At 40.8% G+C, this 20,191-nt stretch overlaps 1 protein-coding gene across 2 annotated transcripts in view; it reads right to left on the reverse strand.

Annotated features, from left to right (window-relative positions):
• Nucleotides 1-20,191, reverse strand: part of LOC126191393 (cyclin-Q) — a 73,537-nt gene that overhangs the window by 23,495 nt on the left and 29,851 nt on the right. For both annotated transcript variants that reach the window (XM_049932253.1, XM_049932252.1), the window contains 2 exons: nt 11,308-11,405; nt 8,052-8,270 (listed from right to left, as the gene is read on the reverse strand). In XM_049932253.1, coding sequence (XP_049788210.1) covers nt 8,052-8,270; nt 11,308-11,405 — 317 coding nt within the window. The remainder of the gene's footprint in view (nt 1-8,051; nt 8,271-11,307; nt 11,406-20,191) is intronic.

The raw sequence follows: 20,191 nt of genomic DNA on the forward strand, positions 1-20,191 counted from the left end.
CTTTCAAAACTTTGACTAAAGTTTCCAAGCAAAACCTGAGGAGAAGACTGGCAAGATGTGAATCACAGAAATGAAGGAAAATGATTGAAATACGAAGTACAGGGATACTTGAAGAATAAAGTAGAAATAATGTGGTCCTTAGCTACTTGAAACAAAATAAATAAATAAATAAATAAATAATAACTGATGATGTGATGTGCTATCCTTATATCAGAAAAAAAATACCTGTGACGATAACGATTCATATCATAGACGATGGGAAAAAAGTAAAGTGGTACAAATTAAGATATTTGTTGTCAGACATGAAGCTAACTGCTTCAAATTAAAACCATACTTTGCAGCTTCATCTCTGTCTACATCAGGACTGTGCATCAGTTCTACGTTTTAATTAACGTGCTTCATCGTAAAACATATACTGTACTCCTCTGTTATCAATTCATTTACGCATTGTGTTGTGTAAAACCCACAATGGAGAGGCTTTAGGGATCTGGAACAAGTCAAACTATTCGTCAACAGTCAGGAGCAACCATAGCTGTCTACTTCTCGTAAATATACTAAGAACAAATTATGAAATTATGACTAGCACTAACCTGTTGAGACTGATAATTATTGAAATTATATTTAAATTACATTAGGAGCAAAACAGGGGGGGGGGCATGACACTTTCATTCTACACCATTCAGCTGCTGTTTTATCCAAAACTTATTCCAATTTCATATCTGACGCCAACCAGCAACAGGTTATAGACTTTAGTCTCAGAACATTAAACCTCACTCTTAACCCTAGTCTACATGGAAATTACTTCTACTTCTTCTATTGTGGTTGTGTACTGCTGAGTTCATACTAAATTCACTCTTGTTATTAACTAGAAATAGCATTAGAGAATATACGTATTAGCATGTAAGTGCCAAAATCCCCAGATTCCTGAAGAGGCTTCTGCTGATATTTGCTTATGAACTTCAGACAATATTCATATCTGATGCTTCAGTAGAATAAATAGCATTTTCATCTTAAGTATGATGCCCCAGGGATTATCCCGCAGGTCAATACAGTGAGCAAAGCAGGCACGGCTGAGCTTGGAAAGAATGTCATACAGTCGCACTAGAGATGTCAGTGATTGCTTTTGAAAGTAATACATTAGCGGCCAAATCACAATAATTTGAATATTAAATTACTTGTTTTTGCCATCACTGGCCACCCTTAGTTCATGAGACAGATGCTGTGATTCACTACCACAACTGCGGAAATGACAATATTGTTTTGAAGGTTAGTGCCCAGACAATTTCCTAATGCAGGATGATCCAAATCTCAAAAGACATAGGGGAAAAAAAAAATCACCTTTGAAGATTAGATGGCTTCCAAGGGCTGTTGTTAAGCACAAAACATCAATAGGTCGAGGGGTGAGGATAGGGGGTGTTGCACTCTGCTGACCACTAGATTGCTAGAGAAGGCAATTTTTCAAGAAAAGCCTGCAATGTTTTATGAAAGCAAGGACATGCCTACAGACAGGAGATAGAACTAGACGAGATGGGGAACACGAAACTAAAAGAGTAGACATACAGTAAGCATAAAAAGATGAGGGACAAAGGTAAACATGACTGGGGAAAGATACAACCAAATAACTAAATAAGAAACAGAAATAAGTATGAAATCCTTATGTAAAATCAATAAAGAGCGAATAATTGTCTATCAATAAAAACAGAGAGATGAAATAAAGCAAAAATAGGAACAGAACGCAGCAGCATAACCTCGGAAAGTAGCAGAATGTGGTGGCAATAGCAGAAGACTTTGAGAAATTCAGGCTAAAAAGAATATATAATCACAAGATGAGGAAAAGTACCATGTAGGACAAGTGTAGAAATAAGTATAATTGGAAACATTATTAAAGGGAATTATTGGGAAGTATGTTGGAACACATGCAATATTATGTGATAATACAACCAAACATTTACCTAACCTGCGACATTTGGAATGAAAGAGACTCAACTACACAATACAAATTACAGAGGCTGCTGGCTGTGGTATGAATGTGGAAAAATCATCCAAAACACCAATCATTAAAAGAAACTCACAAAAAATTGAACTGAAAAATAAGAAAGCATGACAGCAGAGACTCAAGGAGAGTTGGTTTGAGAAGCAACATATATTGCCAAGTCACCAGGCAACTCAAAGTTTCGTGGAATGTGTATCTCCCTAAGTGAAGTCAAATACATACTCTTTGGAATGTGCAAAAGTTGTACTATGACTGTTCTTTCATTGCATTGTGGTTCTGAGTTGATTATAAAGTCAAAATATCTTATACATGGGTATTGTAATTGGCCTACATAACTGGTGGCACCTAGATGAAAACACTTCGTGAACAGAAAGTACAGTTGTGTTTTGCATTATTTTTCAATAGCCGTGGAAGATGCAGCAAAACTGTTACAATTGGTGAGGAGAGCTGACAGTTATAGCAGAAGACTGAATTTCTCGAAGTTTTATGCTGTGGTCTTATGACAGCTCACGTGCGGCAAATTTACCATCTCGAACAGTATCTTCACTGCCATGCACGCATCCATGCATTGTGTGCTGCACACCAGCCATCTCAGTGTAATTCGTGCCGCGACTGCAGTTGAGAGCACCACTGTGTTTGTCTGTGCAACCTGAGATTTGGTTCGCAATTTTAGAATGTATTTTTGCCCAACAGACAATCACAGAGGACCAGGAACAGATGTTATCCTGCAGCCTCCACACCCACGGACCTACTAGGCATTCAAGACTGTGCTGATCACGCATTGCACCAAGTTACCAAAACTAAAGCTTAAGCAGGTGCTGTATCATGAGCGAATAGATGACAGAGCCCCACTGGAATTCTGGAAATACTAACGGGCTATGGTGGAAGTTACAGTGGTCTCTGAAGAGTTGGTACTCTACACTGGCAGCAGCAACTGCCTCCACAGGTGCAGCTAACCCTGATCATACGAGCGGCAGTCCTCTGATAAATTGTTGCAGGTAGCTGATCGTCCACACCACATGTTAGACTCAGCAGTTGTAGTGACTGTAGCACCAGCAGATACTGCTGCCAAATGTTATGGTCAGGCTTCAGAGTCATCAGAAGGCCAAACACATCATCATATGATAGTTTCATTTCAGCGAATACCAAGGAGGACTGGAGTTCGTCATTACTTACAAACCACACTGGAGAAGATGGCTGACCAATTGCAGGTGATGGAGCATTGAATAGGTTCAGACAGACAGATGCAGGCACGATGTTCTACTAATCCACCAGCTCAGGACTGCACAATATCAAGATGCTTCATCAACCACCTGTTGGTATCACATCGACCATCTGTTTGTATAATAGACAGTTTGGGCTGCAGGCTACAATGTACGAGAATCTGTATAATTACCCAAATGGCTAAAGCAGTCCGCTGTAGGTGCTAAGGACCTCTTCTTCTCCAAGTGACACTAATGGTGCGTGAAATACAAGACACCAGCAGTTCCCAGACCATGGTGCAATATTAACATACTTGTTAAGACTGCAGAACCATCTGTCCTCTCAATTCAATTGGCAGTTCAACAGAAATGCATAAGAACATTGCAGTGGTTGCAAACTGCCTAAGACAATCTGTGTTAGTATCTCTGGCGGACAATGGTTTGGTAGTCAGCACTCTACTGACATCGTATGCACCAGATATGCCGGAGTCACTGCAGCTGTTAGCCTCCAATAATTCTACTACCAGGACGCTGGGTCACAAGGAGATGGTAACTGACATCAGTTTTGCTGCTCCTTTACAGTGGATGTTTGCAGACATTTGCCCACCTATCTTAGGAAAAGATTTCCTGGCACATTTTGCGCTGTCGGTGCAGATGGTAGGGTACATCATGTCATAAATACACATCAACAGCCTGTTCCGCAAGTATCAATGTTACCACACAGTGTAAGGACAAGATGTTACACTACACACATATGATCCCAGGGCCACTAGTTGCAAGGTGCATCAACAGAACTGCTCCAGATAAAATGCTGTAAATTGAAAGTTTTTGAAGATATGTTGCATTCTGTTATCGTATGGCATTCGGACAGCGCCTGGATGTCCCCGTTATAATTAGTCAGGAAGAAAGATGGTACATGGTGTATTTACAGGGATTACAAGGGACTAAGTGCTAGGACTGTTCCAGTAAATATCCTATTCCATGTATTCAAGAGTTCACAACGCTTTCCCTGGAACAGCAGTTTTTACTGTCCTGGATTGTCGTGAGATCTATAAACAGATTCCTTTAGCACCTATGGATGTTTTAAGTGAGCAGTGGTCACACCTTCCAGCCTTTTCAAGTTCTTGCACACATTTTTCAGACTTAAAAATGCAGCTCAGATCTGGCAAAGATTCATCTATGAAGCGCTGAAAGGACTGCCGTTTTGCTTTGTGTATTTTGACAATATCTACATATACTCTGCTGATGCACAATCACAAGTAAGACATTTGGCTTAGGACCGGCAAAGTTACAAGACTACAGTGTATTAATGAATGAAGACAAATGCATTTTGGTTAAAAGTGAAGTGACATTTCTCAGTTTTTGAGTTTCAAAAGATGGAATTGACCCACTGGCGGAAAAGTTGGCTTTGCTGCCACATCTGAGCAACTACCCAGAAGCTACTTCCATGGCAAACTAACTGGATCACCTATAATCGGGAACTGTTAGCAATTTAAGAGAGTGTGAAGCACTTCTGTCCTCATGTCGAAGCCCATCCAGAGATGATTTACACCGACGAAAAGCCAATTTATCCATATTCCAGAATGCAAGCGGCAGGTGCTCAGCTCGACACTCCAGGTACACATTGTGTCAGTCAGTTCATGACAAATGCTTAGATGTGCAACATATTCAAGTGACCAACAACATACAGTTGTGATCCTGACGTTAAGATGCCCTCAGCCAGGCATAAAAGGCAAATCATCAGTTGATGGGCTTACTGACAGATCATTTCTGCAACTCCAGCAAGTTGAGGTATGAGGTTCTGGTGTCAAGCTACAGTGTAATGTCTCTCGGTAGGTGCCGCGGCCCTATATCGTGCCACAATTTCATGAGATAGTGATTGACAGCGTGCACAGTTTGGCAAACCCAGGTTCAAACACCTTTGTTACGATGCTAACTAAACGTTTTGTGAGGTGGTCTGTTATGAAAGAGGCTCTCAAGTGGGCTTACATCTGCCTCCACTGTCAACAGTGTTAAGTGGGACATCACGTCGTGCTGAGGTTAGGCATTTTTCAGGTCTACTGGTAAGATTTGCAGATATCCACCCTGACAGCGTGAGTCCCCTACCATGTTCTGATGGTTAAAGATACTTGTTCATGTCAGTGCATAGAGGCACAAAATGGGGGGATGCCGCCATACCACCATTGACAGTATCAGCCGAGACAATTGCACAGGCATTTGTCACACACTGGTTGGCACACTTAGGCTATCCCCTGTACATTATACCAGACCAGGGCAGGCAGTTTGAATCCACCCTGTTCAGCAAGCTGATTAAACTGTGCTATTCCAGCACCACAACACCACCAGTTACCATCCAGAAAGCAACGGTGTGGTGGAGAGGTGGCATCACACACTGAAAGCAGCCCTCTTGCCAGCCACAAAGGTGGACCAAAGCACTTTTTCTGGTACTGTTAGGGTTATGGACAGCTGAAAAGACCGATACTGGCACCTCAGTGGCTGAGATGGTATATTGAGAGCCGTTAAGGATGCCAGCAGAGTTTCTCATTTCTAAACTGCTGCCAGACCAAATAGGGTTACCTTTATGGGTACAGAAGATTCAGGATCATGTTGCGAAGATTTGACAATCACTGCCTGTACATTACAGTTTGCACTCTTTTCTCGCACAAGGTACCAACAGATTGTTCGCACATAACGTTGTCCACCGATTCTGCATGACCACCTCTTCAGCCCATGTATATGGGTCCCAACTAGGCTTTGCCATGAAGTGAACACACATTTGAGATTCAGCAAAGTCAGATGAACAGCAAAGTATCAGTGGAAAGACTGAAACCAGTGTGGTAAACACTGGCTCCAGACCCAGATGAAAAGGTGAACAACAAGGGAGTGGTGACAGGGCATGGGGCCGATGCTCCCACAACCGTGCACCCAGTAGATGAACCTATTCCTGGGCAACCCACACCAGCATTGCTGGCAAGATGGTTCACACCACAGCTGGCAGAGCTGCCAAATTTAAGTACCTCTATATTCTCAGTGCTCTGCACTTTAGCAGGAGAGCTGAGTGGGAATAGGTACCCTCCCAAAGTGAAACGCAACTGATTCTCTTTTGAATGTGTGAATGGCAAACATTAAATGTTCTTTGGATATAATAGAGGGAAACATTCCACGTGGGAAAAATATATGTAAAAAGAAAGATGATGAGACTTACCAAACAAAAGCGCTGGCAGGTCGATAGACACACAAACACAAACATACACACAAAATTCTAGCTTTCAGGGAAAGACAAAAGGATATGGGTTTTAAGGGAGAGGGTAAGGAGTCATTCCAATCCCGGGAGCGGAAAGACTTACCTTAGGAGGAAAAAAGGACAGGTATACACTCGCACAGTGTGTGTGTGTGCGAGTGTATACCTGTCCTTTTTTCCTCCTAAGGTAAGTCTTTCCGCTCCCGGGATTGGAATGACTCCTTACCCTCTCCCTTAAAACCCATATCCTTTTGTCTTTCCCTCTCCTTCCCTCATCCTGACGAGGCAACCGTTGGTTGCGAAAGCTAGAATTTTGTGTGTATGTTTGTGTTTGTTTGTGTGTCTATCGACCTGCCAGCACTTTTGTTTGGTAAGTCTCATCATCTTTCTTTTTACATATATTAACTGTTCTTTGGTCAACATGATTGGAAAACTGCCCAAAAATCGCAGAAAAATTCTGAGATATTTGCCTCTGCTATCTGAATGAATTAGAAATGTTGGGATCATGCTTCCACACCTAAAGTTATCTCCATAATGGAGAAAATATTGAGTTAAACCAAATACTTCCTATGGAACTCTGTAAAGTGAGGCTGTTCAGGGATTCACCGTTGGAAACAACTGGCTCTGCATTTTCAAGAAATGCTGGGAACTTAGTTTTAAACCTTAACTTCAAACAGCATTAAATGTGGAAATTATTTTTCATTAAGTCTACCAACTGTACAATGTAGGCTGAACTGAAATTCAGTTTAAATGTTAATTAATTAAACAAAATGTTTGTATCACAATAAGAGAGGATTTAATATACCTGAAGTCAACAAATTTCTATACTTTATGTTATGCTGGTGCCTTGGTTAAGTTTGATTAAGCCATGTGACAAAGTTTTATTTGGTGTTGAACAGATTTTAGTTTACTATCTAACCTCTGCACTACGTATGGCACTAGACTCAATGATACAATCTACCAACAGGATGCTTTTTGAATTACAGAACATAATAAAGCCAGTAAAAGTTGGACAAAGAACTACTGCTCTCATAAACTGAGATATTTAACACCTTTTACTCTACTTGCCACAGTATGCACCACCCAGTGTTATATATTGTTTGGAAATGTTGTCCAATTTTAATTTATATCTCCATATTTTATTGTGAATATGATTATTGCCATGTTGTTTACATTTTTTGTATGACTTACACAGGTTGGGTATTGCTGCCTATTTACTGGATTCCCTGGATAATGCCCTACTGATCAAAATAGTCATTCTAAAAAGAATAAATTTTGGAAATGCGGCTAACATTCTTGCTTCATATTCCCCCTGTTCCACAACCGGATGTCACATCATAATACAAAATAGTGTAACATCGAAATAGCTCAAACAAAAATAATCACAGCATGGCTATAGTGGTTCTTCAACAAGACACCTAGATGGCAAAATCAAGTTTATTACTTCATAACACATACATACATAAATATTTTTTTAACTACAAATTGAACAAATTACCCCTCTTAGTTCATGGTTGAATATCTACTAAATGTTCATAAGACCATTTTTAGCTTTACATCACTCAATACAAAGCCATACTAATTCATATTTTAGTGTGTTCTTTTATCAACAGACCTTGTGAGGGTGTGTTACAGTGACCTCGAACTTCAGCATTCTCATGATCAACAATTCTGCTTGAACTATGGCATCACGCATGTTCCAGTACTCATCTCCAAGCTCCAAAGGTGCTGAACCTCTATGCAGAGTATTATGCGTCACATTAATAACATCTCTTATCTTCAGGGGATCATCTTTCACTTTTCCAGCAAGGTATAATGTTGTTGCAGCAATTAACTGAAACATAACAAAGCAAAAATATGTGCTATATGAAAATGGTATCAAATCAACACTAATGAGTAAATCAATTGCAGATAGCTGTCATCTTCAGGTGAGTAGTTGCCTCTTCTTATTTTTGTTTACTGTTTTCAACCTGGTATTTTCTTTATTGTACTAGAGACTCAACAGTGATGGTGTGGATAGGTTAGTCATAACACAAGATAACAATGTATATGATTATAGTCAGATAATTAGGAACAGATGCACCAGGCACCCCCTCTTCAAAGGTGTGCAAACGCTGAGCTGCTTGTGTGCTAGAGTATCATTGGTATATAGTGTGTATCCCTTTTCAGGTAATACAATTGCTGCCAGAGTAATCTGTCACTGTCAACAATGTGTGGATGCTACTGACTGCCTTTGGCTGGTTGAAACTGTAGCATGGGATGAACAGGTCACAGTTTAACAGATTACTTATAGGTTACATGCTGAACGGTAACATAATGAGTAACAATATTATTCAAAACTATGTCCTCATTTTAGGATGCGCAAGTCACGTATCTCATAAATACATGTGGTAGGCACATGCCAAGGAAATTATCACAAGTATTACGACACCAACAAAGAATGCAAAGCACGACAGGTAATCAGGACTGGCAAATTGTAAACATTTGTCCACTTATGGTATCCTACAGGAGATTGTAAAGACAGCAAGAAAACGTGCCATCTCATCATGTCTGAATTGTACATAGGGGTTGTACAAACACATTATATAAATGAAAATAGATGCCCAGCACCTCGAAGTTACTAAGTATCTGGAAAGCAGTCAACGTGAATGTGTGTGCAGCTGATCCTGTTCTCAAAATTGTGTGGTGCTGTTGAGTGGCTAACAATCTATAAGACTGCATAATATATTTGATGCCTTTCAGAATCCACATCCTAGAAGAATCACCGCCCTCTTCAGTGTGATTGGACATGTTATTAGAGAGGCAGTACTAATTCGAGTGTCCATTACTGCATTTTGTGAACTATAACATTATCATGGCCTTGTTTCAATACCTCAATTACAAAAAAATGGTTGGGGAAAAAAAGGAAAAAATCAGCCAAGCAGTGGCAAAACAAAGGTTTATTACCCCTAGTCCTAGGTTTCGATATTTCTAAAAATATCTTCTTCAGGATAAGTTAGCCTTTGTCTCTGGCATGGTGTATGCTAAAGTTATGCAAATATTTTATCATTTGACTCCTGCTACAGTTTTATGTCGACAAGAGCCCTCACCAGTGGTTGAATACATTTATGCATTTATTCTGACATGCACTGAATGTAATCTGACTGTTGTCTTAAGCCATGGCACATGATGTTTCTGGTTTTTATATCAATTTTATGTATGACAAGAGCCACTCGGCTTCAGCTAATGTAATTTACGACCATGTGATGTAACAAGGCCCACTCCTTCTAAAAGTGAGAAATTGCTGTGAAGTGATCAACAAACGATGAACAAATGTGTACGACAAAACTCTACTCAGATGTCTGTCGGTCATTACAGACCATGTGAGGGTAGTAAACATTTTAGAAGTGATACTGAAGTTTGAATGGAGTGACTGAATGGCTTAAAGGACTGGCGGCAGCCGACTACTAGGCAGAGAATCTAAAGATCGTGGTTGGACGAGAAAAGACTAACAATGGCCATAAAGAAATCTTCAATTTTGTGAATGAGGCAGTTTTAAATAAAATATAATGCTTGAATTTATTAAACCCAAATAGTCATTACTCAATGGATTACCTTCATATGTTAACAAAATGGAGAGTGCTGAACCCCTTCTCTCTGATGTGTTAAGATATACTATGCCAGACTAACAACTAAACCATATCTTTCGTCTGGGCTTTGATTCTATCATCATATTCTGGAATGAGGGACACGCCCTACCCAAGATCCTCCTCACATCTCAAAGTGATGTTCCATCGCCTAACCAACCTACACAACATCCTAGTCCATCCTTGTGTCGGTCCCAATCCTGACCCCTTGTAAAAGGTATCATATCCCTGTGGAACAGCCATGTGCAAGACCTACCCAATCCATACACCCAACACTTCCTATTCCAGTCCTATCATTGACGTATCTTACCCCATCAAAGGAAGGCAACCTGTGAAATCAGCCATATCATTCACCGGCTCTGCTGCAACCATAGCACAGCTTTTTACATTGGCATGACTACCAACCTGCTGTCCACCAGGATGAATGGACACTGCCACACTGTGACAAGAGCAAAGTAGAGCACACAGTGGCACAACATGCAGGTGAATATAACATGCTTGAGTTCAATGACTGCTTGACAACCAGTGCCATCTGGAACCTCCCCTCCACCACCAGCTTTTTCTCAATTGCACAGATGGGAATTATCCTTGCAACATATTCTCCATTCTTGAAATCATCCCAGCCGGAACCTGTCCCCACGCCCTCCACCCAACAGTTGCCGTACCCTCCATCAGATCAACCTCTCATTCTTTACGCTCCCTGCCCTCACTGTGTGCTGTCCTCCGCAAATGCACTTGCCTGTCCTTTCCCCTTCCCTACTCCTCTCCATTTTCTGCTCCCCTCCCCCACCACCCATCCACATCCCACCTCCCAACACTGTGCCTGGCTGTGTCATCAGGTTGTGACCTAGTCCCTGCACGCCACAATGGACAGCACTCTTCTACCCCCCCCCCTCCCCCCCCAGCCCAGTAACCTGCTATCCCTCCCTCTTTTCCACTCCACTCCAGATTGCCATTTACATGACAGTCTTATTCTGAACAGAACTTCCAGTAGTAGTGGCCATGTGTGCGTGAGGTGTGCTTGTTCGTGTGAATGTGTACCTCTTTACTTTGCTGAAGAATGCTTTGGCCGAAAGCTAGAATGTGTAATGGTCTTTTTGTTGTACCTGTCTGCAACTCAATAGGTAATCTTTATAGGAACTGGCAATCTGTTCCTTTCTTAATATTGTTGATACAGTCTGTAAATTAATGTAATACAAATTCAGGGGAGTGGGCAAAAATAAAAAGAACAGTGTGGAAACTCACATAACAATCATATCCGCTACTGTCAGTCTCTTTGAAAAATCTGTGAAATAAAACAGCTGCAGTTGCTATGGTCAATGGCTGTGCTTCCAGCTTCACACCTGAAACAAATAAAACAATTCTGAAACAAAATACAAATTTTAACTCCAAAAAGGTATCACAACTTCATAACTTGCTAGCTCCTAATGAACCACTAATATTTTCAACCAATATGTACTACTATCCACAAAGGTTGCTTCCATAAAAATTGTGTCTAGACATCACAATCAAAGAGACAACTATGAAAATACTGAGCTGGCAAACAGCTAACATGTTTTTGTATTCATAGTCCATGACTCTCAATGTAAAAATACTCAACACATTCAACCCTTCACGTGTTTCATCAGCACCTCTCAACTACACATGTATCCAATCTTGAAGGACAAAAGTTTGCTTTTATCTGCTGGGTTTTGCATTTTCATTGCTGCTACTAATGAGTTGACTATTTTTTAACATGTCTGAGTTTCATACTGGACTACTGTTTTCCATGCAAAAACTGATACGGTATTCAAATATTTGCACAGAAAAATACATTTTTGTGTCAACAAAATGACTGATTTATGTAACTGAGCTAGCATCTTTTCATAAAAATAAAAAAGTAACTGCATGTGTGACTCTGAGAAGTAAGAAACTTTATCTTACAACTGAAACTAATTGCAACCATGCAAAATTCTTTCAACAAAAACTTTAAAATCTGTTCCACATTTTAACATTCCACGTGGGAAAATATATCTAAAAACAAAGATGATGTGACTTACCAAACGAAAGTGCTGGCATGTTGATAGACACACAAACAAACACAAACATACACACAAAATTCAAGCTTTCACAACCAACGGTTGCTTCATCAGGAAAGAGGGAAGGAGAGGGAAAGACGAAAGGATGTGGGTTTTAAGGGAGAGCGCGCGCGCACACACACACGCGCACGTCCGCGGGCGCCCGCGCAAGTGTATACCTGTCCTTTTTTCCCCCTAAGGTCTTTCCGCTCCCTGGATTGGAAAAAAACCTCTCCCTTAAAACCCACATCCTTTCGTCTTTCACACACACACACACACACACACACACACACACACACACACACACACACACACACACAAGCAGACATTTGTAAAGGCAAAGAGTTTGGGCAGAGATGTCAGTCGAGGCGGAAGTACAGAGGCAAAGATGTTGTTGAAAGACAGGTGAGGTATGAGCGGCGGCAAATTGAAATTAGAAATTAGCGGAGATTGAGGCCTGGTGGATAGCGAGAAGAGAGGATATGCTGAAGGGCAAGTTCCCATCTCCGGAGTTCTGACAGGTTGGTGTTAGTGGGAAGTATCCAGATAACCCGGATGGTGTAACACTGTGCCAAGATGTGCTGGCCGTGCACCAAGGCATGTTTAGCCACAGGGTGATCCTCATTACCAACAAACACTGTCTGCCTGTGTCCATTCATGCGAATGGACAGTTTGTTGCTGGTCATTCCCACATAGAAGGCTTCACAGTGTAGGCAGGTCAGTTGGTAAATCACGTGGGTGCTTTCACACGTGGCTCTGCCTTTGATCGTGTACACCTTCCGGGTTACACGACTGGAGTAGGTGGTGGTGGGAGGGTGCATGGGACAGGTTTTACACCGGGGGCGGTTACAAGGGTAGGAGCCAGAGGGTAGGGAAGGTGGTTTGGGGATTTCATAGGGATGAACTAAGAGGTTACGAAGGTTAGGTGGATGGCGGAAAGACACTCTAGGTGGAGTGGGGAGGATTTCATGAAGGTTGGATCTCATTTCAGGGCAGGATTTGAGGAAGTCGTATCCCTGCTGGAGAGCCACATTCAGAGTCTGATCCAGTTCCGGAAAGTATCCTGTCACAAGTGGGGCACTTTTGGGGTTCTTCTGTGGGAGGTTCCGGGTTTGAGGAGAGGAGGAAGTGGGTCTGGTTATTTGCTTCTGTACCAGGTCGGGAGGGTAGTTATGGGATGCGAAAGCTGTTTCCAGGTTGTTGGTGTAGTGGTTCAAGGATTCCGGACTGGAGCAGATTCGTTTGCCACGAAGACCTAGGCTGTAGGGAAGGGACCATTTGATGTGGAATGGGTGGCAGCTGTCATAATGGAGGTACTGTTGCTTGTTGGTGGGTTTGATGTGGACGGACGTGTGAAGCTGGCCATTGGACAGGTGGAGGTCAGATTCGGAAAAGGAAGGAGCTAAGAGATTACCAGATGACTGACTGTAAGTAACACCTTCAGTGGCTTCAATATAACTATGTGGTGAAATCCCTCAATACTCTCCTACGTTACACACAGCTTATGCAGAAAAAATACCCTGTGGTTAAGTCAGGAATTTTCATCATTCTTGTTTTTAATTACTATAGTACTTTAGCTGAAAATGAGAATGTGTTGCAGTTTTCGTCTAATCATCTAAAGAGTGTGTTGTGGGAGATTTGCAGTGTATTATTTCATTCTGCTTAAAAATTAAATGACATTCAAAGCTGTATTGCTCCTCTGCTCGTCTTTTTTCATGTGAACTGCAGCTGGCCACATCACTGCAGGCAAGCTGTACCAGCTGACCGGCCAGTGCTTTCCAAGTTAAATGCGCTGGGGTAAACCTGTTGTCCCATATTATCGCTAAGTCAATGTGCGCATAACGAACAGCACAAAATGTACCCTTATTATTGTACTTGACAGTACTCAAGACAGCTTGGCTGCAGCCCTGCGGGAAACGGAAATCCAATGAGGTTCCAGCAAATATGGAAGAACATATAGTGCAATGTTTACATCAGATTTATTCTTATGATGAACGGATTATAGTGCCGACCTTCCTGAAAGGTCCAAACAAGTACAGAAGGTGGGTCAGGTTGGTACTGTCATCTCTAATGTTAGGCAGATGATGAATCCCCTTAGATAAAGAGCAGACAAATCAAGAAAAATGGTGTTCACTGACTATATGCCAGATCAGAGACTGACAGCAGTGATTGGGTGGCTCATGACGAAATGAATTATGGCTGGAGTTCAGGTACAGAGGCCATGCTCAGTTCCTACAAGCAACTGGCTGCTTTGGTGAGGACAGTTAGCCTTTCTCTTGGGCTGAAAACAGAGCTAGCATTTTGCAGCAGCATTCCCACAACCAATTGTAGCCCTACAGTTTGGAGCCAAAATGGAAGGTTTAAACTAAGGGCTCAGTCAATTCTGTGAGAATAGCGGATGCAGGTTTCTCAACCTCCACTATCAGGTAGATAATTTTAAGGACTCTCTCCCCCCCCCCCCCCCCCCTCCACCCTGCTTAATAACTCAGGTGTACACTACACACAGAAAGCAACTATTAGTGTAGTGGAGTATGTGTGATGTGCACATGTGGGTTTTTCAGGATAGAGAAATCCATCCATACATACAATAATATGCATTCTGAGTGCAGGCAGGGTGGCATTCGTCATAGCTGACAGAAAAAAAAAAATGTTGATATAATACTAGTTAACTGCAGGTGTGTGTATGAAAAGGTTATGCTTATCAACAGCAACAGTGACCACAGAGTACTAGGGACAGCAACCAAGCTGAAACCAGATGTTAATATCAATAAAATTCTAAATTCCAATTGGAACGTACATTGCAATTGGTGGAGGCATGTTTGTAACTATAAAGAAATTGATACCGTGTAGTGAAGCTAGTACAGTTCCGAATGAGAAATAAATTTGGTGAAGATATGTGTTAAAGGAGGGCCAAGCATGGTCATTGGATGCTTTTATAGACCCCCTGCATTAGAGGCAGTAGTAGTGGAACATTTAACTGAATTGTGAAGAATATTTTGCATAAATTTCCTGGTCATGTTTTTTTTATTAGGTGGAGATTCAACTTATCATAGACTGGGAAACTTCAAATCACTAAAGCGGGTAGTAGAGACAGGAAATCAGGTGAAACTGTTTTAAATGCGTTATCCGAAAATTAGCTTTACTACCTAATAGGAGAACTGATTAATAAAAATAATACATTAAATCTCCCTGCCAGCAACAGGTCTGAACTTTCCAACTCTGTTCATGCAGAACATGCAATCAGTGATGAAATTGTTGTAACAGCATCACTTCAGACAGCTGTAATTAAGAATATAAAGAAAGGTAGAAAGGTATTTCTGTTTAGCAAGAGTGACAAGAAACAGATTTTTAAACACCTGAGTGGTCAACACTTTAGACAAGTATGTGCCAAGTATAGTTGTGAGGGAAGGAAAATACTTGACACAATTTGACAGCTGTGCTAGAAAGTTGCTACAAAAGCAAACAGAGCTTCTCTGACAAACTGGATGAAGCCAAAGTCAACATAAGGAGACCCTAGCATGAATTATTTAACTAATTCAACAGTAAAATTCTATTTACCAACTTGACAGAAAATCCAAAGTTTTGATCTTATGTCAAGTCAGTAAATGGACTGAAGCCATCCAGCCAGACACATTGTGTCCATAATGGCACTGAAATGGAGGATGACATAAAGAAGGCCTAAATATTAGACACCCTTTTGCCAAAACTGTTTCACTGAGGAGGATAAAACCAAGGTCATTTCACGTCAAATCATTAAGAAATTTTAGGAAACGACACCCATTATAATTTTTTAAGGTATTGCCCCTTCATAGATACCTTTGAAAAATTTATGATATTATTTTAAATATTCCATTATGTCACACAAAAAGAATCAGTTTGTAGAAATAATGGGGAAGCGTGAAAAACAATGTTGTTGTAAAAGAAATATTGAAGTTGCTAATTCATGACTACCATGTCACCATTAAATTGCTGAAGTTGGCTGCATTGGATTTCCCTAGGAACAAATAATATCTGATAACACTGTTTTATAGCAACTACATGTATTGCATCATCCAGTTCCTTTTTAAGTTGTGTTCACTGAGCATGCAGTTCTGAGCTCTTTTACTGAGTTGCAGCCAAAGTTAATTAATTATTGGTTAAAAATTAAATTGTTGCAGTTTTTAACTATTCATTCCAAATCAAAGCAAGTCCCCTAATGTTACAATAATAATGTGAAATACTTTTGTAGTAATGAAACAATTGGATAAAATGATTTTTCATTATTTAATTACTTTTTAGGTTACATCATCTTTTGAATTATTTACAACAAATATTGGTTTTATGACTGAAGCAGTATGGAAAGTACAAGTAGGCAGTGTTTTCTTGGACAGTATCTGCAAGTTGTATGTGATAATGCCCTGACTTGTGTGAATGAACTGACCAGTGAAGAACAAGAATTTTATTATGGTGAAGCAACAGTCATTCATAGTCCACCACTTGTGGTCTCGCGGTAGAGTTCTCGCTTCCCGAGCACGGGGTCCCGGGTTCGATTCCTGGCAGGGTCAGGGATTTTCACCTGCCCCAAGATGACTGGGTGTCATCATCGTCGTCGTCGTCATCATCCATCCTAATTATGGCCAGAGGAAGGCAACGGCAAACCACCTCCATTAGGATCTTGCCTAGTACAGCGGTTCAAGTCCCCCGCACCATTCCCTTACTATCTGTCAAGAAGCATGGGTATCATTTCCATTTTTCCAACAGTCATTCATACTGTGATTCAAGTGTTTCGTGTGTGTGCTAAACACATATTCTTTCTACATAAAAGAATCTGCTGCGCTCCCTTCAAGAGCCGTGAACAATCTGTTTCATCTGGATTGAATGAAATTAGTTTAGAAAAGGCAAAGACCTTCAAAATGAGAGGCTTTAGTATTACACCTGGGGAGAAAATGTGCCCTACCTGTATCAAACTTATTAATCAAAAACAAGCAAGTGACAACTCATCACCAGACTATGTAAATGATAGTCATGTCAAGGTGCAGACTCCTGAAAAATCTGTACTCAATACTAGCTTAACTAGCTTAGGAGTATCTACTGCAAAGCTGCATACAGTTGCTCATTAAGTCAATATGCAACAACCAAACGAAAATTGGAATCAGCAGCTGGGGCTCTGAAACCTAAAATTTCACATATACATCAAGTTGAGCTGGCTGCTGATGTAAGTGATTTAACAGAACTGGAAGGAAAGGCAAACCATCATGATGAACTCGTGGACAATATCGAACAGATAATTGAATATGCAAATAATCGTGAAAAAATTCCATTAATTACTCTTGTGCCGCGAACTTGGTCTCGACAGAAAGTCAGTTCCAAATTTCAGGTTTCTGAATATTTGGTACGACATGCAAGAGCTCTTTTAATGGAGAAGAGTATTTTATCGATGGCTGAGGAGCAAAGAGGAAAGACATTGCCACATGATACAATGCAAAAAGTAAAGAGTTTTAATTTGGATGACGAAAACACAAGAATAATGCTTGGGAAAAAAGACAAAGTGAGCACCAGCAAAAATACCTATGAAAAAAGTGTCTTGTTTTAAGTAATTTACGTGAACTGTATTCTCTCTATAAAACAAAGTATCCTGAAGACAAAGTAGGATTCTCAAAATTTGCTTCTCTTCGACCAAAACAATGTGTACTTGCAGGATCCTCAGGAACACATACCGCATGAGTGTGCATTTACCACCAAAATGTTAAATTGCTTCTAAATTCCATTTCTATTAAAGAAACATACCAAGATCTAATTAAAATAATAATGTGATATAAAGAACTGAGCCTGTATGCTTTGTCTGTGTGAAGTGATGATGATTTGGGTTGAAGGGCGCTCGACATCATGGTCATCAGTGCCCTGACGAAAAGTCAACATGAAATCTCAGGGGTGGGGATGAAGGCTGTCCCCACATGCTAAAGTCTGCTGCCCTCCCCCACCAGTTTAGAGATGAGGCCTGACAGTTCACAAAATTTCACCACACTTAACACTGGTATTGGTACCTGCAAGGTTGGTGGGCAGATCTCCAGCGAGACCGTGGGCTGCCCTAATATCAGTATATAGGACACACGAAGCCACAATATGCTGAACTGAATCCGGCACGTCACAAACTTCAAATTTCACAGAATGGTGGATCTTCCTGCCGGAGGAGGAAGCCACATGTGGAAAGGCTATGCCCGATGCGCAATCTGGCAAGCAAAACCTCCTTCCAGAGGCGAGGCTGACATTAAGTTCGCCAAGCCTTTGTGGTAGATTTGAGCGACCACCGGTTGTTTGACACCTGCAACCATTCAGTCTGCCACTGATGCATGATGCATCTGTCAGAAAATGAGATAATGGCATGCAACGGGATGGGACATCGATGGACAGCATCATCCCAATATGATTCCTTGGCAGCTACGTCAGCCATGTCGTTACCCTGATCCCAACATGGCCAGGTACCCAGCAAAAGATCACCTCCTTGCCACAGTGTTGGAGCCGCTGTAAGGAGTCACGGATGAGCTGAATCAGCGGGTGTACTAGGTACATTTGGTGAAGTGCTTCCAGTGCATTAAAAAGAGTCGGAACAGACAAGAAAACTCTTACTGTAATGTCTGTGAACCCTCTCCAGTGCCATCAGAATACCATATAACTATGCATCATAATTTGTAAATTGTTCTGGCAGACATACTTTAAAAACCTTACCAGGGAAAACCACAGAACAAACGAGAGAGTTCTCCTGCCGGGCTCCATCTGTATAAATAATGATAAAACTATAGTACATACTTAATATAGAGGAAAACAAAGTTGTAAAAACTAAAACTGGAGTACAACTTTTCTTGTACTGTGTCAAGCTTAAAATCACTTTGTGTCTCTGGAGACACCAAGGCAGCAGTGCGTTCCATTCCTGGATGTGTTTTTTCATGCCCAAGAGATCCAGATCCTTGACACAGTCTGTAGTGTCTGTGTGAAAAGTTCCCCACCAGTTCATTGCTTCGGACCCACTTAGAAAATGAAACAGAAGACTATGATCCTGACGAGATGGTTCAGTATAGTCCATGGATATCAACTGATAGAGAACTGATTTGAACACTTAGTTATTCTATCAGAATTCTGTGAGGCACTAATTAAGAAAATTTAAAACTTACACCACACCTTATTTCTCAATCACAATCTGATCATCTGAAAATAAAGAAGAAAACACTTTATGAAGTATCAGTCTTAATTTTAATGGATTTTAGCAAAAAATCTCAATTTTGTTGTTCAAGATGAAGTACAGGGGGTACCACTGGAACAATGGCAGCTGCAATCTTCACACTGTCCATATATATTACAAAAGGACAAACAAATGCATGCAAAAAGTATTTGTATTGTTTCTAATGATCTAGAACAGGCTCATCCGAGAATTGTGCGCCTGGCGGGCGCGCCCATGACCGTATGTCGCTAGTGTCAGCATAGGAGAGAGAAAGAGAGAGAGAGAGAGAGAGAGAGAGAGAGAGAGAGAGCTGCGGAGCGAGTAAGACCACATAGCACTGCTCTGCACTGGACTGTCCCGTGGTTAGATCCAACGTAAACAAAACAATGTAAACAAAATAACTGAGGAAGCGCAGCTCTGTAAAAGTGGTCGATGAGCAGTAAAACAAGCAAACCATTTACTGTCTAGGCAACAACTAATGTTCGTGTGGCAGAATTACTAAGCAAAGCTTTAGGAAACAATATCCAAAACAAGAATCGAAGAACAACTTGGTAGTTTTCTGACCCACAGGTTGATTCTATTAGTACTGCACATGCACACTCGTCAGGCGTCTTCTGAAAAATATATTAGCTTCTTATATGAACTATAGTCATAAATATTCTATTTTAGAAATAATTTTATGTAAGGGATATAGAGTCTCATTCTTACTGTTAATAGTTACAAGTAAATATTTTTTGTTATACTTCGTGCTACAGCTTTTTGTATCTCTTTTCAGAGTTTAGAAATCGGATTCTTAGTTTGCTGTTTTGTACGTAATAATTTTAACTGACCAAGTTTGAAAATTATTAAAAAATAGAATTAAGGTTATAAAGCTCTT

The sequence above is a fragment of the Schistocerca cancellata genome, chromosome 6 (genome assembly GCF_023864275.1).
Source record: "Schistocerca cancellata isolate TAMUIC-IGC-003103 chromosome 6, iqSchCanc2.1, whole genome shotgun sequence".
NCBI classification, from domain to species: Eukaryota; Metazoa; Arthropoda; class Insecta; order Orthoptera; family Acrididae; genus Schistocerca; species Schistocerca cancellata.